This window comes from Oncorhynchus kisutch, linkage group LG7 (assembly GCF_002021735.2).
Source record: "Oncorhynchus kisutch isolate 150728-3 linkage group LG7, Okis_V2, whole genome shotgun sequence".
Lineage (NCBI taxonomy): Eukaryota > Metazoa > Chordata > Actinopteri > Salmoniformes > Salmonidae > Oncorhynchus > Oncorhynchus kisutch.
In genome coordinates, this window is record NC_034180.2 from 1,937,004 (window position 1) to 1,963,909 (window position 26,906).

At 46.1% G+C, this 26,906-nt stretch overlaps 1 protein-coding gene across 4 annotated transcripts in view; it reads right to left on the reverse strand.

Annotated features, from left to right (window-relative positions):
* The window catches only part of LOC116352875 (zinc finger protein 827), an 86,266-nt gene that overhangs the window by 6,729 nt on the left and 52,631 nt on the right, over positions 1–26,906 (reverse strand). For 3 of the 4 annotated variants that reach the window (XM_031828358.1, XM_031828361.1, XM_031828357.1), the window contains exons 6-13: positions 19,128–19,373; positions 17,189–17,243; positions 16,702–16,802; positions 11,373–11,516; positions 6,010–6,184; positions 5,322–5,488; positions 1,571–1,780; positions 473–650 (exon numbers count right to left, since the gene is read on the reverse strand). In XM_031828358.1, the coding sequence (XP_031684218.1) occupies positions 473–650; positions 1,571–1,780; positions 5,322–5,488; positions 6,010–6,184; positions 11,373–11,516; positions 16,702–16,802; positions 17,189–17,243; positions 19,128–19,373 (1,276 nt within the window). The remainder of the gene's footprint in view (positions 1–472; positions 651–1,570; positions 1,781–5,321; positions 5,489–6,009; positions 6,185–11,372; positions 11,517–16,701; positions 16,803–17,188; positions 17,244–19,127; positions 19,374–26,906) is intronic. The other variant, XM_031828359.1, reaches the window with a different exon arrangement.

The window sequence follows — 26,906 nt, forward strand, 5'->3', positions numbered from 1 at the left end:
GTTTACTGTGTGTGTGTGTGTGTGTGTGTGTGTGTGTGTGTGTACATCACACAGTACAACAGAGGCTCCTATAGTGGTATAGGAGTATTGGGTCAGCGGGGGACAGTGTTTGGTATCAAGGGCTGTGAGTGTAACACGGTTTATATATACTCTGTGAATGTCTTAATAGCTTCAGTGAGCTAGATGTCCTATGCACGTAAATGTGTATGTTGGACAGTGTCTGTGTGTTGACGTCATCTAGTTTGAAAGTGTGGCTGAATGCATGCACACATTTACAGTTCAGACTGCGTGTGTATTATGTTTATGCATGTGGTCTTACACGCATTTTTTCGACTTAATGTGCATGCTATAGTCAGTCGGTCAGTGGGTTACCCTCTGCCTGTCGTCTGTACATGTGTGAGGGAGGAGTCGGGGTAGGGTAGGGTGGGGGGGTGGTGGAGTAGGAACCTCTGTCTGTACTTGCTTTCCTTACTTGAGCCCTCCGGTGGGGACGGTGTGGCACTTCTTGTGCTCCAGCAGCTGCTCGGGCGTCTTCAGGAACTTGTGGCACACGTCGCACTCGAACATGCGCGTGATCAGGTGGATCTGGAGGTGGCGCTCGTACATGGTCCGCGTCTTGCACACAAAGTTGCAGAAGACGCACTCGAAGCCTGGTGGGGGGGGGGGGAGAGGGAGTTAGCATGACTGCAGTGCTCCTCGTCCTCTTAATTAAACATCACCCCCGTGATATCCTTGTGTGTGGCTCAAATTACTGCTCGTATTTTACCTCACATATTGTGGACACATCACACACACATTTACGTCACTGCATAATTTACGTGAAAAAAGTCTGTGCTTTTGCATGCTAGCTGTTCGAGGAGATATTCAGTCATTGCGCTAACGCTAGTTAGCAATAGCGTGCAAAACTACATCTAACTTCCTGCATACTGGACACAGAGACGTAAACATGGTATCCATGAGTTCATCTGACTCTGGGGAAGTAGATTAAGGGGTGGGCTCACACGCTCTCTTTAAAAGCCCAGTGCAGTCAAAATTCTGTTTTCTGTGTTTAATATCATATTGTACAACAGCTGATGAAACGAACACTGTAAAAGTGTGAAAAAATGTGATCAGTGTTATTTCCTGATAGCTGCTGGTTGAAAATACAACATACACAGGACCATCTAATCATCAGGTTTGCATGAGCGGGAGTTTCAGATTTTCATGGTGACATCACCAGGCGGTAAATGAGTTAATAGGCCAATAACAAAGAGAGTTCCAAACCTCTCTGCCAATAACAGCTACCTTTCAGTTTTCCCCTTTCCACTCAGACCCCTCCCAGACAGTCCTAGCAAAAATCTTGCTTGAGAAGTAGTTTTTTGCACATTTTTTATGGAATCTAACACTGTAAAAGTGTGAATTTTTTTTATCAGTGTTATTTCATCATAAGGTACTTATTGATACCCAGAAATGATTTGATATTGAGATAAAAACGGCTGCATTGGGCCTTTAAGGATACAGAATTGTAAGTAGATTAAATTAACTGTAGTTCTACATAATGTTCCAGCCTATACATCCCAGAACTCCTTGCCTTTCTCAGACTTCTCTTCAGTTCCTGATCCCGAGTGGCTGCTGGAGCTGGATTGGCTGCCTGCAGAGGAGGGAGGGGCCAGGAGGTTCTTGAGCTCCTCATTGGCATGGGTAAGTTCTCCACCCTCTGAGCTGTTCAGCGAATCGCTGAGGGCCGACAGGGAGGAGGAGGTGCTCTTCGTCTCACTGAGGGGGCTCCGCGAGTTCAGACCTATGAAGAAGAGGGGTCAAGAGTCAATAATCATCAACATCATCAGCATTGTCATTATCGTGACAATCATCATCATCGAACTCAGAAAATGTACCATTGTAATTACATTTCACTTTACTTCCTGAATGATTAAGTAATACACCCCAATTCTGTCACTACCAGCACTGCCACCGTCATCATAAGTGCTTTCTCAACATTAGACAGGGTACCTCAACCCAATAAAAGTAGGGAAAGCACTAAACTACAGTCAAAACCACACACACACACACGAATACAAAATGAAAATCACACACACTGCAGGCAGGGAGACTCAGCTTCAGGGCCATGTCCTCTGACTGGAGCCCTGCTGCCAGTCCAATCAACAGCCAGTATGCTTTTATTGATCTCTCTTTTTTTCCCCCTCTCTGTTTGACTGCACTTCTCTGGGATAGAGAGAGAGTATGAGAGAGAGAGAAAAGAGGGGAGGAGGAGGGTCACAGCTAAGGGAGCTAAGATGGCGGGAGCAACTCAGGGCACAGCTCAACAAAGGGCATTCAGTCAGGGAGAAGGAGAGGGAGGGAGGGAGGTGAAGGAGTATAGGACTGCTGGCTGCCATGGATTGTGAAATGGCCGACGCCAGCTACCTCACACACATTTGTATGTGCGCACACACACACACACACATGCACACACGCACTCGCACTGAGGCATTCACACAGACACATTCAAAGACACATATTGTGCATGGCATACACACTTTCATCCTTGAGAATGAGAGGTATAGAAATGCAGGTATAGAATGCAGGTATAGAAACGCAGAAAGCAGAGAGTGAAATACCATTGTATCCATCTCTCTCAACGCCGAAGACCTCTAGAGGTAGATTAAAGACAAAACGAGGCTCACCACTCCACTATCTAAGGGAGCTATAGAGTACATGATGCTCTAAACATTCAAAGAGTACTTGTCCCTTGTGAAACCACATCATTTATCATCCTTGTTGGCATATTCCTTGTTAGCACTTTTTAAAAGGTCCAAGATGCTATTGAAGCATGTGTTTAGTCAAACACACTTCACTTTTTATGAGGGTGGAAAACGTTGTAAACCTGTGTTACACTCCCCTACGGATTGGACAGTGAAGCGAAAACTTTAAAAGGTGGCTCTATACTCCACCATTTTGGATTTTAATATGTTTAATATGATGTGACAGTACAGAATGTCACCTTTTAATTGAGGGTATTTTCATACATGTTTCACAGTTCAGAAATGAAAGCACCTAATGTATCTAGTCCCCCAATTTGAAGCAGTCATATGTATTTGGACAAATTCACTTACGTGTATTAAAGTAGTTCAAAGTTGAGTATTTGGTCCCATTTTCCTAGCATGCAATGACTGCAGGTGACTCTAGAAACTTGTTGGATGTATTTGCCGTTTGTTTTGTTTGTGTATCAGATTGTTGTGCCCAATAAAAATGAATGGTACATAATATATGTCATTAGAGGCAGTTTTATTGTAAAAAAAGAAAAATAATATGTTTCTGAACACTTCTACATTAATGTGGACCCTATAATTACAGATATTCATGAATGAATCATGAAAAATGATGAATGACAAAAGTTACATATGCATAAATATCTGGGAGAATGAATGGATCTCTGTCCTGTTCCTACTATACCACCACACACACAGTATCTCTGTCCTGTTCCTACTGTACCACCACACACACAGTATCTCTGTCCTGTTCCTACTATATACCACCACACACACAGTGTCTCTGTCCTGTTCCTACTATACCACCACACACACAGTATCTCTGTCCTGTTCCTACTATATACCACCACACACACAGTATCTCTGTCCTGTTCCTACTATATGCCACCACAGACACAGTATCTCTGTCCTGTTCCTACTGTACCACCACAGTATCTCTGTCCTGTTCCTACTGTACCACCACAGTATCTGTCCTGTTCCTACTGTACCACCACACACACAGCATCTCTGTCCTGTTCCTACTGTACCACCACACACAGTATCTCTGTCCTGTTCCTACTGTACCACCACACACAGTATCTCTGTCCTGTTCCTACTATACCACCACACAGTATCTCTGTCGTGTTCCTACTGTACCACCACACACAGTATCTCTGTCCTGTTCCTACTGTACCACCACACACAGTATCTCTGTCCTGTTCCTACTGTACCACCACACACAGTATCTCTGTCCTGTTCCTACTGTACCACCACAGAGTATCTCTGTCCTGTTCCTAGCAGCAGCCAGGCTTCCTGCTGTGGGGCCACCAGTCTGACCCCTTGCCCATGTGGCTGACACACATCTTAGCGGGGGCCAACTTCAGGCGCAACACTTGCTGAGTTCAGCCGTTTCCATGTCTGTTTGGAGCTTGGCTGGGGGAGATGTGGTGTCCAAACACTATCAGCTGACAAATAACACCCAGCAGTCTTTTCTACAGCCCCAATGTGATGTGTTTTCAGCAGCCATGTTTGCTAGTGGGTGGAGGCTAGCCTAAATGCCAAGCTTCGATATGGACTCACCACTCTGTGTCTGTGTGAGAGAGGGTAAGTGTGTGTGTGTGTGTGAACCCTGGCCTGCCTCTGACGGACCAGAGGGCCTATTGATTTTTCCCCTCAGGCACGATAAGGGGCAGCCATCGTAGATAAACAAGGTCGCTCCCCGGCCTCCGTGAGGACCCCTCAGCTGTCTGCAACATTACCGGACAATCCCACACACACACACTGCCACGGAAGGGCAAGACGGGCAACCGCGTCGGACGATAAACCGGAACAGAGGCTACGGACCAAAAAAAATACATTGACAGGCTGGGTTTTGGACCAGTGGCTTTAAAAAGTCCAGGGAAGGTCGAAGGTGGGGAAAATAATCTACGTGTTTTGTTATTCAAAGTGGAAGTTGTTTCTGTTTGGGTAGTTTACAGAGTCACAGAGTCTCCTCTCTCTCCCGGGAAGGGACTCGTTTTATGAAGCTTTACTTTATTGTCACATCAGTTCAGTGTGTTGAAACTGAACATGTTGGTTCCCCATACTATAAATGGCTGTAAACTAAACTCGCTGTTTCTACTCTGAACAGTCAGCAGTAGCACCTCAATCTGCAACACTCCCCCAACAGCTCCCTACCAACAACATGTCACAGCTGATCTGAGAATCACTCTGAAAGGTTGGTCTCTTCTGAAAGCTTTAAAACATTGTTTGGCTACGATCCGAGGTGCAGACTTCTCCAGTCCTCCTCGTGGATGTAAAAGGTATAGACTGGGTGTAAGAAAATGTATAAACCCCCTCTTTCTAGCCTATCCTTACACCAAAACAGCACTTTAAAACCCATGAGTCCGAGCGAGCAGATAGATACACGCTTCAGGAAGGGAATCAATACAATTTGGAACAATTTGACGGCAGCAAAACCAAGTTCAGCTGGAAAAGAAATGCCATCAAGTTGGTTGTACAAGCTGACTTCGTCCAATTGCTGCCCCCAGGGACAAGAGGTGGACCAAAGTCATCTCTCCATACAATACATGCCTGAGCAGACGACAGATCTACCTGTGTGTCCGTGACTGACGTGGGACTTCATGTCACTCTCCTCCACACAGACGTAGTCACAGGCGCTGCAGCACAGAGCGAACATCCACTGCTCCTTGTCCACGTGGAGAGACATGTGGCTGACGAACTGGGCATTCAGCCCCGTCTGGAAACCACACGCATGGCAGCTGGATGGACAGGAAGAGGGAGGGGTTAAACACTGATCTCAGAACAGGTCACAGCTAGGGGAAAGGAGAGAGGTAATGAACATAGACCAAATGCTGATCTCAGATCAGGTTATAGAGGCGAGAAGACATCATTAATTCCTAATCAAACCCTAAAGGCTGACCTCAGACCACGTTATAGAGGGAAGAGGACATCATTAATTCCCAATCAAAAGCCCAAAGCCTGACCTCAGACCAGTAAAGAAATAGGTCAGTCATGTACAGTCCATGGTTTACATTACTGATACTGATCCCAATTTATGGGATCAGTAAATTGCATGTGTCAGTCTTAATATGGATAGATCTTCTGTGCGCACACACACACACACGTGAGATCTTTGACGCCTGCTATGGATGAACACGTACTCGCCAAAAACTATAGGGACAGACCTTTATTACGGGTCTGTGTACATTAGTACAGGGACAGTTCTTGTGACTACCGCTCTGTTTCTTTGCAGTGTTTCTTTCATTCAGCGTAGCAGCACCTGTAGTAATAGGGGAAGGTCTTCCCGTCTCGTCCCTCAGCGCTGGCGACGGCGCTGACCATCTGCTCTGCATCGGTGCTGACCAGCTTGACAGAGTGGATGGTCAGGTGCTGGTTGAGGTTGGCTCTGCACTTGGCTGCATAAGGACACAGGTGACACGTATACTTCCGCTCCTCTGGAAGGACAGACGGACGGACAGACACAAGGTCAGAGAGAGCGAGAGAGAGAGAGGGAGAAAGAGAGAGAGCGAGAGAGCGGGAGCGAGGGAGAAAGAGAGAGAGCGAGAGAGGGAGAAAGAGAGAGAGAGAGGGAGAAAGAGCGAGAGGGAGAAAGAGCGAGAGGGAGAAAGAGAGAGAGAGCGAGAGATGGGTCTACAGAGACACATGGGGCCACACATTCGTACACACACGTACGCGTAACACGTACGCCATATACAAAACGCATGCAGGCACACGTACGTACGCAAACATCATGCGTCCTCATCACGTATACACAAATACAATGAGTACGTCCCCCTGCATGAGAATGTCTGCTTAGTGGACTACACAAACAAAACACACACGCAAATCCTATTACGTCAGCTACTAACTAACGCACACACACACACACACTTTGCCCGAGGACATGAAGCCAGGGAACCTTTGTGGCCCGGGTAAACCAAAAACAACCATCATGATGACATATGCCCCCGTTTCTGCTCTCTGTGGTGTGCCCAAGCTGTTCTCAGCCAAACAACCCACTCACAGGGGGAGTGTGTGTGTCAGAGTGTGTGTGCACGTTTTGTATTAGTGTGTGTGGACCATGCGCTTTCATGCACAAGAATATGTAGGTTTTTACATAAATGTGGATGCATTAAAAAGACCAATTTAAATAAAATTTAAATTGAGAATGCATTATCTTTTACAGCAATGACCCTTAGACTTGTGGTAATGCCAGGGGAGTGGAGATCTCTGATCTGAACCACTGAGAGTCAGGACCTCTGTTTGGATCTCTCATCCAATGGATCGCTTAGACAGTAGAGTGTGTGCTGTGTTCACATGTATTTACATGTATTTATACACTGAGTGTACAAAACATTATGAACACCTGCTCTTTACATGACAGACTGACCAGGTGAATCCAGGTGAAAGCTATGATCCCTTATTGATGTCACTTGTTTAATCTACTTCAATCAGTGTAGAATGTAGATGAAGGGGAGGAGACAGGTTTAAGAAGGATTTTTAAGCCTTGAGACAATTGAGACATGGATTGTGTGAGTGCCATTCAGAGGGTGAATGGGCAAGACAAAAGATTGAAGTGCCTTTGAACGGGGTATGGTAGTAGGTGCCAGGCGCACAGGTTTTCTTCAAGAACTGCAACGCTGCTGGGTTTTTCACACTCAACAGTTTCCCGTCTGTATCAATAATGGTCCACCACCCAAAGGACATCCAGCCAACTTGACACAACTGCATTGGGGTCAACATGGGCCAGCATCCATGTGGAACGATTTCGACACCTTGTAGAGTCCATATCACTGACAAATTGAGTCTGTTCTGAGGGCAACAATATTAAGGTGTCCTTAATGTTCTGTCCACTCAGTGTATGTTTTCTGTGTATTAATATGTATGTATATGTATTCATGTATGTACATATATATATATATATATATGTATGTATGTAAATGTATTAATATCCATAAAAGCATGTACAGACACAGTAGTATGTGGTTTTGCATCAGATACGGTATGGCCCCAATGTTGTTACACTCTGCATGTACACCTACTGTAACTGTGTGTATGACTCCATCCACTCAGTGCGCATGTGTGTGTGTGTATGTATGTATGTATGTATACATATATACACACACACACACACACACACAGTGGGGCAAAAAAGTATTTAGTCAGCCACCAATTGTGCAAGTTCTCCCACTTAAAAAGATGAGAGAGGCCTGTAATTTTCATCATAGGTACACTTCAACTATGACAGACAAAATTAGAAAAAAAATACAGAAAATCACATTGTAGGATTTTTTATGAATTTATTTGCAAATTTGCAAAGTATTTGGTCAATAACAAACGTTTCTCAATACTTTGTTATATACCCTTTGTTGGCAATGACAGAGGTCAAACATTTTCTGTAAGTCTTCACAAGGTTTTCACACACTGTTGCTGGTATTTTGGCCCATTCCTCCATGCAGATCTCCTCTAGAGCAGTGATGTTTTGGGGCTGTTGCTGAGCAACACAAACGTTCAACTCCCTCCAAAGATTTTCTATGTGGTTGCGATCTGGGGACTGGCTAGGCCTTGACTGGCTAGGCCTTGAAATGCTTCTTACGAAGCCACTCCTTCATTGCCTGGGCGGTGTGTTTGGGATCATTGTCATGCTGAAAGATCCAGCCACATTTCATCTTCAATGCCCTTGCTGATAGGTTTTTTACTCAAAATCTCACGATACATGGCCTGATCAGTCGTCCTGGTCCCTTTGCAGAAAAACAGCCCCAAAGCATGACATTTCCACCCCCATGCTTCACAGTAGGTATGGTGTTCTTTGGATGCAAATCAGCATTCTTTGTCCTCCAAACACGACGAGTTGAGTTTCATTAGACCATATGACATTCTCCCAATCTTCTTCTGGATCATCCAAATGCTCTCTAGCAAACTTCAGACGGGCCTGGACATGTACTGGCTTAAGCAGGGGGACACATCTGGCACTGCAGGATTTGAGTCCCTGGCGGCGTAGTGTGTTACTGATGGTAGGCTTTGTTACTTTGGTCCCAGCTCTCTGCAGGTCATTCACTAGGTCCCCCTGTCTGGTTCTGGGATTTTTGCTCACCGTTCTTGTGATAATTTTGACCCCACGGGGTGAGAACTTGCGTGGAGCCCCAGATCGAGGGAGATGATCAGTGGTCTTGTATGTCTTCCATTTCCTAATAATTGCTCCCACAGTTGATTTCTTCAAACCAAGCTGCTTACCTATTGCAGATTCAGTCTTCCCAGCCTGGTGCAGGTCTACAATTTTGTTTCTGGTGTCCTTTGACAGCTCTTTGGTCTTGGCCATAGCGGAGTTTGGAGTGTGACTGTTTGAGGTTGTGGACAGGTGTCTTTTATACTGACAAGTTCAAACAGGTGCCATTAATACAGGTAACGAGTGGAGGACAGAGGAGACTCTTAAAGAAAAGGTTACAGGTCTGTGAGAGCCAGACATCTTGCTTGTTTGTAGGTGACCAAATACTTATTTTCCACCATAATTTGAAAATAAATTCATTACAAATCCTACAATGTGATTTTCTGGATTTTTTTCTTCAAATTTTGTCTGTCATAGTTGAAGTGTACCTATGATGAAAATTACAGGCCTCTCTCATCTTTTTAAGTGGGAGAACTTGCACAATTGGTGGCTGACTAAATACTTTTTTGCCCCACTGTATGTATGTACAGTGCCTTGCGAAAGTATTCGGCCCCCTTGAACTTTGCGACCTTTTGCCACATTTCAGGCTTCAAACATAAAGATATAAAACTGTATTTTTTGTGAAGAATCAACAACAAGTGGGACACAATCATGAAGTGGAACGACATTTATTGCATATTTCAAACTTTTTTAACAAATCAAAAACAGAAAAATTGGGCGTGCTAAATTATTCAGCCCCTTTACTTTCAGCGCAGCAAACTCTCTCCAGAAGTTCAGTGAGGATCTCTGAATGATCCAATGTTGACCTAAATGACTAATGATGATAAATACAATCCACCTGTGTGTAATCAAGTCTCCGTATAAATGCACCTGCACTGTGATAGTCTCAGAGGTCCGTTAAAAGCGCAGAGAGCATCATGAAGAACAAGGAACACACCAGGCAGGTCCGAGATACTGTTGTGAAGAAGTTTAAAGCCGGATTTGGATACAAAAAGATTTCCCAAGCTTTAAACATCCCAAGGAGCACTGTGCAAGCGATAATATTGAAATGGAAGGAGTATCAGACCACTGCAAATCTACCAAGACCTGGCCGTCCCTCTAAACTTTCAGCTCATACAAGGAGAAGACTGATCAGAGATGCAGCCAAGAGGCCCATGATCACACTCTGGATGAACTGCAGAGATCTACAGCTGAGGTGGGAGACTCTGTCCATAGGACAACAATCAGTCGTATATTGCACAAATCTGGCCTTTATGGAAGAGTGGCAAGAAGAAAGCCATTTCTTAAAGATATCCATAAAAAGTGTTGTTTAAAGTTTGCCACAAGCCACCTGGGAGACACACCAAACATGTGGAAGAAGGTGCTCTGGTCAGATGAAACCAAAATTGAACTTTTTGGCAACAATGCAAAACGTTATGTTTGGCGTAAAAGCAACACAGCTCATCACCCTGAACACCTTATCCCCACTGTCAAATATGGTGGTGGCAGCATCATGGTTTGGGCCTGTTTCTCTTCAGCAGGGACAGGGAAGATGGTTAAAATTGATGGGAAGATGGATGGAGCCAAATACAGGACCATTCTGGAAGAAAACCTGATGGAGTCTGCAAAAGACCTGAGACTGGGATGGAGAATTGTCTTCCAACAAGACAATGATCCAAAACATAAAGCAAAATCTACAATGGAATGGTTCAAAAATAAACATATCCAGGTGTTAGAATGGCCAAGTCAAAGTCCAGACCTGAATCCAATCGAGAATCTGTGGAAAGAACTGAAAACTGCTGTTCACAAATGCTCTCCATCCAACCTCACTGAGCTGTTTTGCAAGGAGGAATGGGAAAACATTTCAGTCTCTCGATGTGCAAAACCCTAAGCGACTTACAGCTGTAATCGCAGCAAAAGGTGGCGCTACAAAGTATTAACTTAAGGGGGCGGAATAATTTTGCACGCCCAATTTTTCAGTTTTTGATTTGTTAAAAAAAGTTTGAAATATCCAATAAATGTCGTTCCACTTCATGATTGTGTCCCACTTGTTGTTGATTCTTCACAAAAAAATACAGTTTTATATCTTTATGTTTGAAGCCTGAAATGTGGCAAAAGGTCGCAAAGTTCAAGGGGGCCGAATACTTTCGCAAGGCACTGTATGTATGTATGTATATATATAAAAATAAATAAACAAACAAATATGTGTGTGCGCATCCGTTATTGCACATGTTTGTGTGTCCAGTGTGTGTACTGGGATGCAAAGCAGCCTTCTGGCTTGGTAATTAGGCGGGCAGTTTTCCCACTGAGACTAATCATGGTGGTAATCTCTTTAAAGGAGAGGGTAATCCAGTCTAGTAAACCTTATTTACTTTTTACAGGGTATTACACACACAGTCACACACACGCCAAGGGAACGTTGACAAGACATGTCACAACACACACACAGGGAACTGTACGTAGAGATGGAAAGGGAGTGTGTGTGTTAGTGGACTCACCTGTGTGTAGAGACAGGTGTCTGGACAGGGTCTGCTGTCTGCCAAACACCTTGCCACAGACAGGACAGGGGTAGAGCTGCTGACTGCTCAGTATCCCCTGGGATATCCCGTTCCCCCCCGGCTCTCCGGTGTCCTTCTCTGGGTCTGGAAACACACAGACAGAGTACCGTCACCATCACAGTTTACCATATTTTACTCACAACTTTCTCATAACCTGCACCGGGAGGCGACCTGAAAGTCCATATTGTAGGAAAGCATTCAGCAACTGAAATGGAATGGAGTCCAACCTTGTTTCATATTACTCCAACTTCACTCCAACCCTCAGCCTTGTTCCATATTACTCCAACTTCACTCCAACCCTCAGCCTTGTTCCATATTACTCCAACTCCACTCCAACCCTCAACCTTGTTCCATATTACTCCAACCCTCAACCTTGTTCCATATTACTCCAATTCCACTCCAACCCTCAACCTTGTTCCATATTACTCCAACCCTCAACCTTGTTCCATATTACTCCAACCCTCAACCTTGTTCCATATTACTCCAATTCCACTCCAACCCTCAACCGTGTTCCATATTACTCAAACCCTCAGCCTGGTTCCATATTACTCCAACCCTCAACCTTGTTCCAAATTATTCCAACCCTCAACCGTGTACCAAATTACTCCAACCCTCAACCGTGTACCAAATTACTCCAACCCTCAACCTCGTACCAAATGACTCCAACCCTCAACCTCGTTCCAAATGACTCCAACCCTCAACCTCGTTCCAAATGACTCCAACCCTCAACCTCGTTCCAAATGACTCCAACCCTCAACCTCGTTCCAAATGACTCCAACCCTCAACCTCGCTCCATATTACTCCAACCCTCAACCCCATTCCAAATGACTCCAACCCCCAACCTCGTTCCAAATGACTCCAACCCCCAACCTCGTTCCAAATGACTCCAACCCTCAACCTCGCTCCAAATGACTCCAACCCTCAACCTCGTTCCAAATTACTCCAACCCTCAACCTGGCTCCAAATTACTCCAATCCTCAACCGTGTTCCATATTACTCCAACCTCGTTCCAAATTACTCCAACCCTCAACCTCGCTCCAAATTACTCCAACCCTCAACCGTGTTCCGTATTACTCCAATCCTCAACCGTGTTCCATATTACTCCAATTCCACTCCAACCCTCAACCTCGCTCCATATTACTCCAACCCTCAACCTCGCTTCATATTACTCCAACCCTCAACCTCGTTCCAAATGACTCCAACCCTCAACCTCGTTCCAAATGACTCCAACCCTCAACCTCGTTCCAAATGACTCCAACCCTCAACCTCGTTCCAAATGACTCCAACCCTCAACCTCGTTCCAAATGACTCCAACCCTCAACCTCGTTCCAAATGACTCCAACCCTCAACCTCGTTCCAAATGACTCCAACCCTCAACCTCGTTCCAAATGACTCCAACCCTCAACCTCGTTCCAAATGACTCCAACCCTCAACCTCGTTCCAAATGACTCCAACCCTCAACCTCGTTCCAAATGACTCCAACCCTCAACCTCGTTCCAAATGACTCCAACCCTCAACCTCGCTCCAAATGACTCCAACCCTCAACCTCGCTCCAAATGACTCCAACCCTCAACCTCGCTCCAAATGACTCCAACCCTAAACCTCGCTCCAAATTACTCCAACCCTCAACCGTGTTCCATATTACTCCAATTCCACTCCAACCTTGTTCCATATTACTCCAATTCCACTCCAACCCTCAACCTCGTTCCAAATTACTCCAACCCTCAACCTCGTTCCAAATTACTCCAACCCTCAACCTTGTTCCATATTACTCCAACCTTCAACTTTGCTCCATATTACTCCAACCCCCCCATCTTTCTCATACCAACACTATAGCCTTCTCAAGTTCTCATCATCTCCATGATAATCAGACTATACCACAGTGTGCCCCTTGATATTCTCTCTCTCTGTGTGTGCTCCATCACCCATCAGTCCTAAGCCCTCTAGTGTGTGGTTGTCCATGCTAATCAGACTATATAGTAATACACAACCACCCAGGGATACAGCAGGGATGGAGAGAGTGAGAGAGTGAGAAAGCATAATAGAGAGGGAGAAGAGGAGAGAGAGAGAGAAGAGAGGAGAGGGAGGCACGGAGGTGTGGGGAAAGCATGAGAGAGGAAGAGAAAGTGAGAGAAAAGGGAGAACATGACAAGAAGAGATATAGAATTAACCTTCTGATGAAGGCACAGCTCTCAATTAGGATTCCATGACACTCCTCCTCTCTCTTTATCCCCCTCTCCTCCATCGGGTAAATAAATAAATAAATGGACAGGGAGGGCTTCCGTCATTGACACAATGCAGCTAGTCTCAAATGGACACCTGGCACCACACTACCTAGGATCATATTGTTCTCAGTGACAGGGTAAGGAGGGAGTGGACTGACTATACCGTACTCCACACAGGATGGTTTTTCACATAGGGACATTTAATAGGGAACACAGGAAATCAGCCCTTTAAGTCCACTATTTACCCGGCGTTAGCTTATAAATAATAGTCAAATGGTAAGTACAGAAATGACTGTACCCACAGTAACCAAGGGGGGCGGGGCTTAGCAAAGGGTCAAAGGTGTTGCATTCTTTTGAAGTAGAGAATCAAAAAAATAACCATTGTTATTGTCATCTAGCATGAATCTACTGTTAAACCACAGAAAAAATATCTTCTTGACTGTTTTCAGTCTGACTGCGGGTACAGGCATCTTGACGTTAACTGTGCGGAAGACAAAAAAAAGGCTAGTTATTGGAGTCACCCTCCGTCACTAAATTAATTTGTTTTAACGAAGGCTGTCATAAGAGATGCAAGCTAGTGGTTTGATGGGGGGGGGGGGGGGGGGGGGGGGGGCTAGGAGGCTCCATTCTCTGGTATTTTGGGGGAGATTTAATGGTGGAGGCATTAAAGAATAGATGTACTGGCCTTGGAGAAAGACAGAGGGGGAGATGGAGAAGTCTCAAGGTCGTCTAGCTAGAGTTGTATGCTGCTGACAGGTCTGGACTTCTCTCTCTCTCTCTCTCTCTGAAAAAAGAGAAGGAGAGAGACCAGAGGGAGGGATACTAAAAGACAATTCCATCTTTATCTGTCTGGACATGTGCTGGTTGGAATAGAGCAGAGCGCCTACTGTGTCTGTAGCTACCTGAAGTGAAGTGTGGGAATCTCTCAGTGAATGAGCACTACACACCATTATAAAACCCCCACGTCAATGCACACCCTCATCCACACAAAACTAAACTAAACACAAGCCTGTGGCCTGATGGTATTCTACAATATTTCAGTCAAGTGGCTATACAGTAATAACACAACTAGTAATATATTCCTTAGTTGTAATCCTTCTGCAGGGACTGAGTCACTCCTCATAAGGGCCCTGGACCTGCCATACTCTGTGACTCACAACCTGACATACCAGTGGGAGTGTGTGGGTGGGTGGGTGGGTGTGTGTATATATATGTATGTGTCCCTGCATGTGAGTTGGCAGAGTAGAGGGGAGGGTGTGTGTGTATGACTTATTAGTACACTTTTCAGTATGACCCACATGAGGACTTGACCCCTTGAATCATTGGCTGCAGAGTGGTGATGCTCTGAGCTCTATCAAAGATTCACCAAACCCCTTGTCTGTTAAGTCTCACCGACAGGCTTCACCATGGTGATGCCCCCCCCGCACGCCGGTCTTGGATTGGCTTCTCCTTTACTCTTCCTCCTACCACCTCCGTTTGTGTGGCTTAGTACTGAATGGGCACAGAGATCCTTAAGGGGCTTGTATCTCATCTCCTCAGACCACATAATCACATTAGCTGTCCTGAGGGGTTGAGAGGCTGGGTGAGGCAGGGTCGGGTGGGGGTCATCCAGGGTGACTGGAGCCCATGGACAGGGTCTAGGGGCCATCCTGGGGCCACAGTGGCCAAGCAACCCCAGCCAAAGCTCTGATAATCGGGCAATTAGAGGACCGGCGTGGGCCTTGAAGTGGTTAATGGTTTAATTAGTGTTATTAGAGCTGGAGAACGAGGGAGAGGGGAGGGAGGGAGGGACGGACGCACGGCCTCCGAAAGGCTGGCTGGAGCTTGACCTGGGGGCAGGGGGAGAGGAAGGACAGCCGCCACCATCACGACACACACACACAGCTGACACACACACACTTGCTGTAAACAGCCACAATTACCGCCACACAGAGATGGTCACATTTTCAATGTGGAAATGTATGGGCAAAGTGGTACAATGCACCAGTCATTATGAAATCCAACCATGCAACTGTTTGAATTGTCATAAAGTGGTGTTTCAGTAATACAGGGGATTCTCAGAGTAACTGTCTGGATAATGAGTGGTGCTGGGGTGATACTGGGAAACTGGGTTAATGGGAGCACTGGGGAGGGTCACTACCCTTAGCACAGAACACAGCTGTGTGACTGACTGCACCCCTAGGAGAGAGAGAGGGAGAGAGAGGGAGGGGATAGAGGGAGCAGGAAAAGAGAAACGTGCAATCCAAAAGCAGAGAAAAGATGGTTGAAGGAGACAAGAGAAAGAACTGGGCATCGGGAAGAGACAGGGAGAGGGAGAGAGAGAGAGAGAAAATATGAGAGCGATAAAAGAGAGAGAAAGAGCGAAGACACGGCTCTGCACGTTGCACCCTGGGAAGGGAGACCGTCGGTTGGGCGAATTAACTATCAGGACACCCTTGACACGTAGAAGCCAATCAGATTTTAATTAACTGGTGGATGGTGATGGAGGGAGAGACGGGTGAGGCTGGCACAGGCTAATTACCCTCTGTATCTCTGCCTGCCTGCCACAGGCACCATAGAGACAGCCACAGAGCATCCCCATTCCAGGGCCAGGGGAGGGGAGAGAAGGGCTATCCAGGGCAGGGAGCCCCAAGGATGGGTAGATGTGTGAGTGAGACGGGAGGTGGAAGCTCTGGAGGTGGAAGCTCTGGAGGTGGAGGAATGGAGGTGGAGGAATGGAGGAAGAGGGGTGGAGGAAGAGGGGTGGAGGAAGAGAGGTGGAGGAAGAGAGGGTTGGCCAGAGTTGAGGCCTCATGGCTGGGTAGATGTGTGAGAGAGCGAGGAAAGGCCTGGGGAGGTGGAGATGTGGCTGAGGAGGGTGGGAGGTTACTGTAATTAGCTGTGAAGGCCAACATTCTGACTGCATGTCTACATTATGAGTGTCTGTCTGGAGTGTGTGTGTGTGTCTTTCTGAGTGTGTGGCTCACTATAGTAGTCTGCCCACTGAATTTCATCTGTCTGTCTATCTGTCTGACAGTAATGATATGTGTGAGTGTGTCTCTCACCGTGGAGGGCTGTCCTAGCAGAGGAGCTGGCCTCTGCGGGGGAGGAGGACTTGGAGCGCTGGCTGAAGGGGGATTGTCTGAAACGCTCGTCCAGGAAGGGGCTAGGAGTGGACACACAACCACACACAGACACAGTCAGAGCAGTATCATGCTATAACAGCTCCATAACTAAAACAAATGCTTACGCTAAAATATGATAGCAATATGCAATCAATATGGAATTGTTTTTAAATAAAGTTGCAGAGCTCCAGGCCTCCCAATCTCAATGCTAAACCATAAGCCATATACCAAAAACAGACTAACTGTAGAAATAGCAGCTAAGCGGAAAAGAAGCCAACAAGGTGAAAATCTGTCGAGCCACTTAACCTGGACAGATTTTGCTCCAAGGGTGCCGTACTCCTATGGCTGACACTGTAAAACAACACCTTTCACTGCACCTATCCAGTGTATGTGACAAAACAAGATATTGTTCTTGTTGTTGTCTTACCTGCTTATGCCCACCATGTTGCTGTCTTTGTGGTCGTTGGCTTTGCTGACTTTTTCTGCAACACAAAAAACATCACAACATCAAAAGAGGGTCATTAACAACAATGACAAATCATGATGGAACCACGAAGCGGTTATTCAGGACATATTGATTATTCCACGTGACATTTCCCGAACCATTTTGCTGAAAAACCAATCCCAGATTGTAGCGTATAGTAACATTGTGGTCAAAGTAACATGCTGTATAAAAACCCAGGGAAGTTGCATGTTTGTCCTGTTGCCTTGGTATATACTGTTTTAAGTGGTCAAAGTCAAAGAGATCATATTCAATTACTAGAGGGGCTATGTCATAAACCCTCAAAGTTTCAGAATGGTATAAAAATGGCAGCCATTGTGGCCAGGGAGAAATCCAAACCAGTCTAATTGGAATTAATGGTAGTAGAGGCATAGGTGACACATTTCCTGATTTCACTTATGCAGAAAAATAAAAGTAAGGCATGTGATTATTTTTTTCAACCTAAAATAATGTCATATAATTATAAAGTTTGTACAGGTTTTAGACTGTATAAATAGCCTATGAAATATATGTAAAAGGACCATAAATGTCTCTCAGTTTGTTTTCTTGGAAAGCTGTGAGTGTTTATAATATGATACAATATCAGTACTTGTTGCATTTACAACTGATTTCAGCCAGTGGCTGTGGATTGACTGCATTGTTAGTATGGAATGTTGGCACATTGGTTTGAAAAATTAGACATTTTAAAATAATTATTGGAATCATTCCACTTAAACTGGGTAACAAACATACTGTGCAGACAATCTTCAAAATGATTGTTTTACACAATATCTCATCACGGCACACTGGTTGACCAACTCCCTGACCAAAATGGCTGACCTTTTATGCTGTCATAAGAACTTTCATGTCCATTCTAGTATTCAAATTCCTAATTCTATGGTCAGAGTAATAAAACCCAGGGAAGGTGTATGGTTGTCCCTTGGCTTCAGCAGCCTACTAGTGATGACCTCATTATAGCAGCCTCTTGCTCCCTGGGTGGCACTGCTCTAGTCGCTGCCCCCCCAAACCCTCCTCGCCCCCCACTCCATAACACCCCTCTCCGTCAAACGGTTCGCCAAGGACAGAGGTCTCTCCGCGTTGCCATGGTGATGCCACACGGGAGAAATCGGGGAGAGGGGGGGCTAGTGTGTGCAGCCAAGTGTGCTTGAGCAGACATGTTTGAAAAGGAGTCGAGGAAGAAAGAGAGAAGGAGGGATAGAGAAGGAGAAGAGGAGGGAGGGACGTGGGGGAAGACAGGCACTTTGTAGACACTGCTCCCCATGGGGGCTTGTGTGTGTCTGCGTGCATATCTGTGTGTGTGTGTGTGTCTGCATGCGTGTGTGTGTGTACTTGCGTTCTCATCGTTGAGTGCATCTCTCTCGCTGGAGAGATTTTTTTTGCCACAATTTCCGAGGTGCTACTGTATAAGGCATTTAGGCGTAGCAATCAGAGCTGGGGGGCATGGCCTGGGTCTTCTGTACCCCCCCCACCCCCACAACCCCTGAAGTGTATGCAGGCTCCACTTCAGTGCTCTGCCATCAGGCAATACAAACAGCTGCAATACAAACAGCCGCCTCAATGTCATGGTCACAGCCAAGCAGGGAAGAAGTGTGTATAAAACCTACAGAGCACATTACAGGTAATATATAGTGTCCCCTAACCACAGAGCCTCCAGAGGATGGAAGAGAAACATATAGGTTTTATGGCTAAGTATCACACCACATTTCAAGGTTGACACTGAGCACTGAGGTACCAGAGAGAGGTGTGTGTGAATGTAGTCAGGGAGGTGTGTGAGGGTACGTGTGTGTGTACATGTGTGTGTGTATGTTTGAGAGATTGTGTGTGTGTCGTTTGTGTGTTGTGTATCATAGAGAACATTACGCACCTGAGAGCTGGAAGAGGAGCTCGGAGGCCATTTTCACCGATATGTCCTGAGAGAAGAGGTCTTGCTTCTGGGGGCGGGACAACGCCTCAGGGAGGCTGACCATTGGCTCGCTCTTCTCACACGGCCCTAAAGTGCTGAAGGCCAGCAGGTGAGAAGAGGGCGGGGCTGGGCCGGTGGCCGGGTCCACCTCCATAGGCTCCGCCTTCACCATCACCTTCTGGTAGTGGGCGGCGTCCTTGTTGCTTTCTGGGGTAGGGGATTGGACGAGAGGGACAGGGTTGAATCTATGAGTTCCTGTGACAACACCTATCTACACTGAGTACACCAAACATTAGGAACACCTTCCTAATATTGAGTTGCACCCCCCTTTCCCCTTAAAACAGCCCCAATTCATCAGGACATGGTGTCAAAGGCGTTCCACAGGGATGCTGACTCCAATGCTTCGCACCGTTGAGTTAAGTTGGCTGGATGTCCTTTGGGTGGGGGACCATTCTTGATAAACACGGGAATAAGGGATCATGGCTTTAACCTGGGTAGTGAGGGAAGTAATTTGCCTTATAGTTTGAGAAAATCCAGTTCTGTTTTATCCAAAAGGTTATAATATATTTATACCGGATACAACTCCACTGGCTTTCCTCAAAGCTAACTAGTAAGTGGATTTGATTCCCAGTAATGTCCTAATCTCTGCATTTTACAGACGATGCATGGATGTGTCTCATTCACAAAATTTAGATAGCTATGTTCATTTATCATACAAACCCTACATAGACTTCATATTACCTCATGGATGTTCAAAGAGAAATAACCTTAAAAAAAACGTGTTAATGCCTTTAACATACCCTGAGGACATTCTGTACATTTAATCAGACAAGATCTCTCATTCCATTCGTACTTCAATCTCCATCCATCAGGAGCACTCTAAACTCCGGACTGTCCTCACTTAACCTCCTCAAAATAATACGAGCCTGAATCCAAATGAAAATGGTTGGAATTCCCAAAATGTTTAATAAAGCCATAACATCCATTCAACCCCTAAAGCACTCCGTTCCTGAGTGGATATTGTCTAGTTATGTGATTATGTAGGGCTAGAGGGCATCACCAGATCACACACTGGCTCAGGGAGCTAGGCAGCCGGCACAGGTTCACTGGTGTGTGTGTGTGTTATATATACAGTTGAAGTCGTAAGTTTACATACACCTTAGCCAAATACATTTAAACTCAGTTTTTCACAATTCCTGACATTTAATTCTAGTAAAAATGCCCTGTCTGGGGTCAGTTAGGATCACCACTTTATTTTAAGAATATGAAATGTCAGAATAATAGTAGAGAGAATGATCATTTTGATCATTGTCCATTTGGAAGATCCAATTGCAACCAACCTTTTTCTTCCTGACTGATGTCTTGAGATGTTGCTTCAATATATCCACATCATTTTTGTTCCTCATGATGCCATCTATTTTGTGAAGTGCACCAGTCCCTCCTGCAGCAAAGCACCCCCACAACATGATGCTGCCACCCCCGTGCTTCACGGTTGGGATGGTGTTCTTCGGCTTGCAAGCCTACCCCTTTCCCATCCAAACATAACGATAGTCATTATGCCCAAACAGTTCTATTTTTATTTCATCAGACCAGAGGACATTTCTCCAAAAAGTATGATCTTTGTCCCCATGTGCAGTTGCAAAACCGTAGTCTTGCTATTTTACGGTTTTGGAGCAGTGGCTTCTTCCTTGCTGAGCAGCCTTTCAGGTTATGATGATACAGGGCTCATTTTACTGTGGAGATAGATACTTTTGAACCCACAAGGTCCTTTACTGTTGTTCTGGGATTGATTTGTACTTTTCGCACCAAAGTGCGTTCATTTCTAGGAGACAGAACGCGTCTCCTTCCTGAGCGGTATGACGACTGTTTGGTCCCATGGTGTGCTATTGTTTGTACAGATGAACATGGTACCTTCAGGTGTTTAGAAATTGCTCCCAAGGATGAACTGGACTTGTGGAGGTCTACAAACTTTTTTTTTAGGTCTTGGTTGATTTCTTTACCTTTTCCCATGATGTCAAGGAAAGAGGCACTGAGTTTGAAGGTAGGCCTTGAAATTACATCCACAGGTACACCTCCAATTGACTCAATTTTCCAAGCTGTTTAAAGGCACAGTCAACTTAGTGTATGTAAAGTTCTGACCCACTGGAATTGTGATACAGTGAATTATAAGTGAAATAATCTGTCTGTAAACAATTGATGGAAAAATGACTTGAGTCATGCACAAAGTAGATGTCCTAACCGACTTGCCAAAACTATAGTTTGTTAACAAGAAATTTGTGGAGTGGTTGAAAAACAGGATCAAATCTAATTGTATTTGTCACATACACATGGTTAGCAGATGTTAATGCGAGTGTAGCGAAATGCTTGTGCTTCTAGTTCCGACAATGCAGTAATAACCAATGAGTAATCTAGGTAACAATTCACAAAACTACTACCTTATACACATAAATGTAAAGGGATAAAGAATATGTACATAAAGATATATGAATGAGTGATGGTACAGAGCGGCAATAGGCAAGATGCAGTAGATGGTTTCGAGTACAGTATATACATATGAGATGAGTATGTAAACAAAGTGGCATAGTTTAAAGTGGCTAGTGATACATGTATTACATAAAGATGCAGTAGATGATAGAGTACAGTATATACGTATACATATGAGATAAATAATGTAGGGTATGTAAACATTATATTAAGTAGCATTGTTTAAAGTGGCTAGTGATATATTTTACATCAATTCCCATTATTTAAAGTGGCTGGAGTTGAGTCAGTGTGTTGGCAGCAGCCACTCAATGTTAGTGGTGGCTGTTTAACAGTTTGATGGCCTTGAGATAGAAGCTGTTTTTCAGTCTCTCGGTCCCAGCTTTGATGCACCTGTACTGACCTCGCCTTCTGGACGATAGCGGGGTGAACAGGCAGTGGCTCGGGTGGTTGTTGTCCTTGATGATCTTTATGGCCTTCCTGTGACATCGGGTGGTGTAGGTGTCCTGGAGGGCAGGTAGTTTTTCCCCGGTGATGCTTTGTGCAGACCTCACTACCCTCTGGAGAGCCTTACGGTTGTGGGCGGAGCAGTTGCCGTACCAGGCGGTGATACAGCCCGACAGGATGCTCTCGATTGTGCATCTGTAGAAGTTTGTGAGTGCTATTGGTGACAAGCCAAATTTCTTCAGCCTCCTGAGGTTGAAGAGGCGCTGCTGCGCCTTCTTCACGATGCTGTCTGTGTGGGTGGACCAATTCAGTTTGTCTGTGATGTGTACGCCGAGGAACTTAAAACTTACTACCCTCTCCACTACTGTTCCATCGATGTGGATAGGGGGGTGTTCCCTCTGCTGTTTCCTGAAGTCCACAATCATCTCCTTAGTTTTGTTGACGTTGAGTGTGAGGTTATTTTCCTGACACCACACTCCGAGGGCCCTCACCACCTCCCTGTAGGCCGTCTCGTCGTTGTTGGTAATCAAGCCTACCACTGTTGTGTCGTCAGCAAACTTGATGATTGAGTTGGAGGCGTGCGTGGCCACGCAGTCGTGGGTGAACAGGGAGTACTGGAGAGGGCTCAGAACGCACCCTTGTGGGGCCCCAGTGTTGAGGATCAGCGGGGTGGAGATGTTGTTACCTACCCTCACCACCTGGGGGGCGGCCCGTCAGGAAGTCCAGTACCCAGTTGCACAGGGTCTCGAGCTTGATGACGAGTTTGGAGGGTACTATGGTGTTAAATGCTGAGCTGTAGTCGATGAACAGCATTCTCACATAGGTATTCCTCTTGTCCAGATGGGTTAGGGCAGTGTGCAGTGTGGTTGAGATTGCATCGTCTGTGGACCTATTTGGGCGGTAAGCAAATTGGAGTGGGTCTAGGGTGTCAGGTAGGGTGGAGGTGATATGGTCCTTGACTAGTCTCTCAAAGCACTTCATGATGACGGAAGTGAGTGCTACGGGGCGGTAGTCGTTTAGCTCAGTTACCTTAGCTTTCTTGGGAACAGGAACAATGGTGGCCCTCTTGAAGCATGTGGGAACAGCAGACTGGGATAGGGATTGATTGAATATGTCCGTAAACACACCAGCCAGCTGGTCTGCGCATGCTCTGAGGGCGCGGCTGGGGATGCCGTCTGGGCCTGCAGCCTTGCGAGGGTTAACACGTTTAAATGTTTTACTCACCTCGGCTGCAGTGAAGGAGAGTCCGCATGTTTTGGTCAGTGGCCCTGTATTGTCCTCAAAGCGGGCAAAAAAGTTATTTAGTCTGCCTGGGAGCAAGGCATGCTGGTCCGTGACTGGGCTGGTTTTCTTTTTATAATCCGTGATTGACTGTAGACCCTGCCACATACCTCTTGTGTCTGAGCCGTTGAATTGCGATTCTACTTTGTCTCTATACTGGCGCTTATCTTGTTTGATTGCCTTGCGGAGGGAATAGCTACACTGTTTGTATTCAGTCATGTTTCCGGTCACCTTGCCCTGATTAAAAGCAGTGGTTGGCGCTTTCAGTTTCACGCGAATGCTGCCATCAATCCACGGTTTCTGGTTTGGGAATGTTTTAATCGTTGCTATGGGAACAACATCTTCAAGGCACGTTCTAATGAACGCTCTCACCGAATCAGCGTATTCGTCAATGTTGTTGTTTGACGCAATACGAAACATATCCCAGTCCACGTGATGGAAGCAGTCTTGGAGCTTGGAATCAGATTGGTCGGACCAGCGTTGAACAGACCTCAGCGTGGGAGCTTCTTGTTTTAGCTTTTGTCTGTAGGCAGGGAGCAACAAAATGGAGTCGTGGTTAGCTTTTCCGAAAGGAGGGCGGGGCAGGGCCTTATATGCATCGTGGAAGTTAGAATAGCAATGATCCAAGGATAGCGTATGGTGTGTGTGTGTGGCTCAGTGGAGCACACAAAACAGAAAATATGCTACCACCATTAAATATGAAACAGTACAACAGTAACCTCATTCCAGCCCTATGGGCATTTTGACGGGGGGGTGTTACGATGTTGTGAACTCAAACGCCTCCTTGAAAACCCTTTGCTTCAGCTGCCGTCAAACAAAATAACACTTCTGATTCAACAGCGGTCGTTGTCTTTTCATATCTAGATTCTTGTAAATCGGGGCATCTCTTAGTAGATTTGAAAAATCAGGGTTGAAATAAAAAAACAACGTTGGTTAGATAATCCATAATGGAGGAAAAACCTTCCCGTAACCTCCCCCCAACCTCCCCATCGCTCTGGTTATCAGACAGTGTTCAAGAGGTTAGCCAAATAGCAGACGCTAAAAATAGTCCCGGTGGCCGGCAGTACACGGCATCAGGATCTCTGAGGTAACAGATTTTGACTGTCTCGTCTAGGTTGTGTGTGTCTGTGTGTGTGTGTGTGTGTGTGTGTGCGTGTGTGTGTGCGTGCGCGCACGTGTGTGTCTGTGTCTGTGTGTGTGTGTGTGTGTGGTGAGGAGCAGCAGGGAGCTCCAGCCATGCTGACACGGATGCTCATGGTGATTATGGATATATGAAATTGGGCCAGTAGCGAGGGGGGAAGAGGTGGGAGGTCAGGAGTACAGGAGAGAGATAGATGGAAGGGGGAGAGAGAAAGAGTGAGAGAGGGGGGAAGGAGGAAGGGGTGAGAGGGTATGCTGAGGTCAGCAGTGTAGGAGAAAGAGAGCGATAGACGGAGAGAGGCAGGGAAGGGTGAGGAGGCAGCGAGGCAGTAGTAACCCAGTGATGACCCTGCCCTCTCTGTGACCTCTCCTCTCCTGGATGGCTGAGCCTGGGAGGGGCGAGGCTAGTCACCGTTGTCTGAACCCGACCTACAGTGTGTGTGTGTGGTGAGGTACAAGCCTGAGTGGTGCGTTTACATTCGGAGTTGAAAGTATGTGCGAGTAAGTCAGTGTGTGTGTGTGTGTGCATCAAATCACATTTTATTTGCCACATGCTTCGTAAACAACAGGTGTGGACCAACAGTGAAATGCTTACCCAGGTGCATGCTAGAGCACCAGTGTGTGTGTGTGTGTGCGTGCGGTCAGCCCAGTGTGCCTGTGTGTTTACATGATGTATGTGTGTGCGTCCATCTGAGTGCGTTCTCTTTCCGGACCCAGGTTTCGGGGGCGGTGGTAGCCTAGGCGACCCCATGTCACCCCCCCCTGGAGACACAACTGACAACCATCGGCCGACTAATCCCTTAAATCAGGTGCCCAGAGCCTGGCAAGAGCAGAGCGGAGGGGGGGGGGTAGAGAGCACTGCGAGGCCGGGGTCAACCAAGGGACAGGCAGTCTCACGCACGCTCCCGTCTGTGGTTCACCACCCCTGCCATCATGGGCTGAGCGGACTGCTGAGCGCCACACACACACCGAGAGAGAGAGCTGGGATAAGCACACTTGCGTCACAGCTGAGATTCATTGAGCGGTCAGACGGTTACACACACAAACATTTTGCCCACACACACGCTCAGAAAGTAGACACTCTCACAGTGAAAACACATCAAAGTAGGGGGGTCTAAGTGGTCTTTTTTTGTGTGAAATTGCATGGCCTTCACTTACCTATCTAGCACAATAAAACACACACACTACACATGCCACTGTATGTCCAGGGCTATGACATTATGTTCTGGCGCCATAAAAAGATGAATCCTGTTCCTAAGTGTGTGTGTGTGTGTCATCCCCTCTAGTGTAGGAGCAGTGGAACACAACACCAGTTCACCTCTAACAGAAAGTAGAGGGGTTGTGACCTGATAACTCCCACTACCTCTGTACTGTCGTGTAGAATCTCTCACTTGCACAGCTCTGACTGATCATATACGGTGGTTGTATGGTACCATACACTGCCATGATCTCAATGTACACAGGCAGGCTATGTATGGTCTAATGCAGGGCTCTCCAACCCTGTTCCGGGAGAGATACCCTCCTGGAGGTTAACTCCAACCCTGTTCCGGGAGTGATAACCTCCAGGAGGGTAACGCCAACCCTGTTCCGGGAGTGATAACCTCCAGGAGGTTAACTCCAACCCTGTTCCGGGAGAGATACCCTCCTGGAGGTTAACTCCAACCCTGTTCCGGGAGAGATAACCTCCAGGAGGGTAACTCCAACCCTGCTCCTGGAGGGCTATCGACCTGTAGGTTTTCCCTCCAACCCCAGTTGTAACTAACCTGATTGAGTTTATCAACCAGATATTTATTAGAATCAGGAGCGCTAGATTAGGGTTGGAGTGAAAACCTACAGGACGGTAGCTCTCCAGGAACAGGTTTGGAAAACCCTAATGTCGATATCACGTTTACTTGACTCCGTCACATACCTTATCCGATCAATGTATGACACAGGTAGGCTATACATAGTCCAATGTATATTATGTTGACATTGTGTGGATTGTGTTTAGGCTACATGCTAATATATTCTGTATCTTTAGAGACAGCCATATGCTATCTAGTATACTGTAATCTTCTCTCTATATCAGGTTATATTAACACACTGTACATATCACATTTTATCGGACAAATACATGTCTGCTTTTACTTGACAATGCATTATTCATTTTTGAGACAGAGTGAAAATGACTGCGCTGCTGTTTCGCTGTTCACCTTTGACCTTCGTTGTCTGCTCCAATCAGAACGTACAGCCAGTCGGACTGTGTGCGTGTACATAGGTGAGGAGAGGACTAGCAGTAAAGCCCTACAGCGAACAGCCAGACAGCCACACCATTACCGATTCAACACATGTAAAGCTACCGTATCATACCGCGAGGTATACCTTTGATGCATCGACAGAGGGGGGATACAG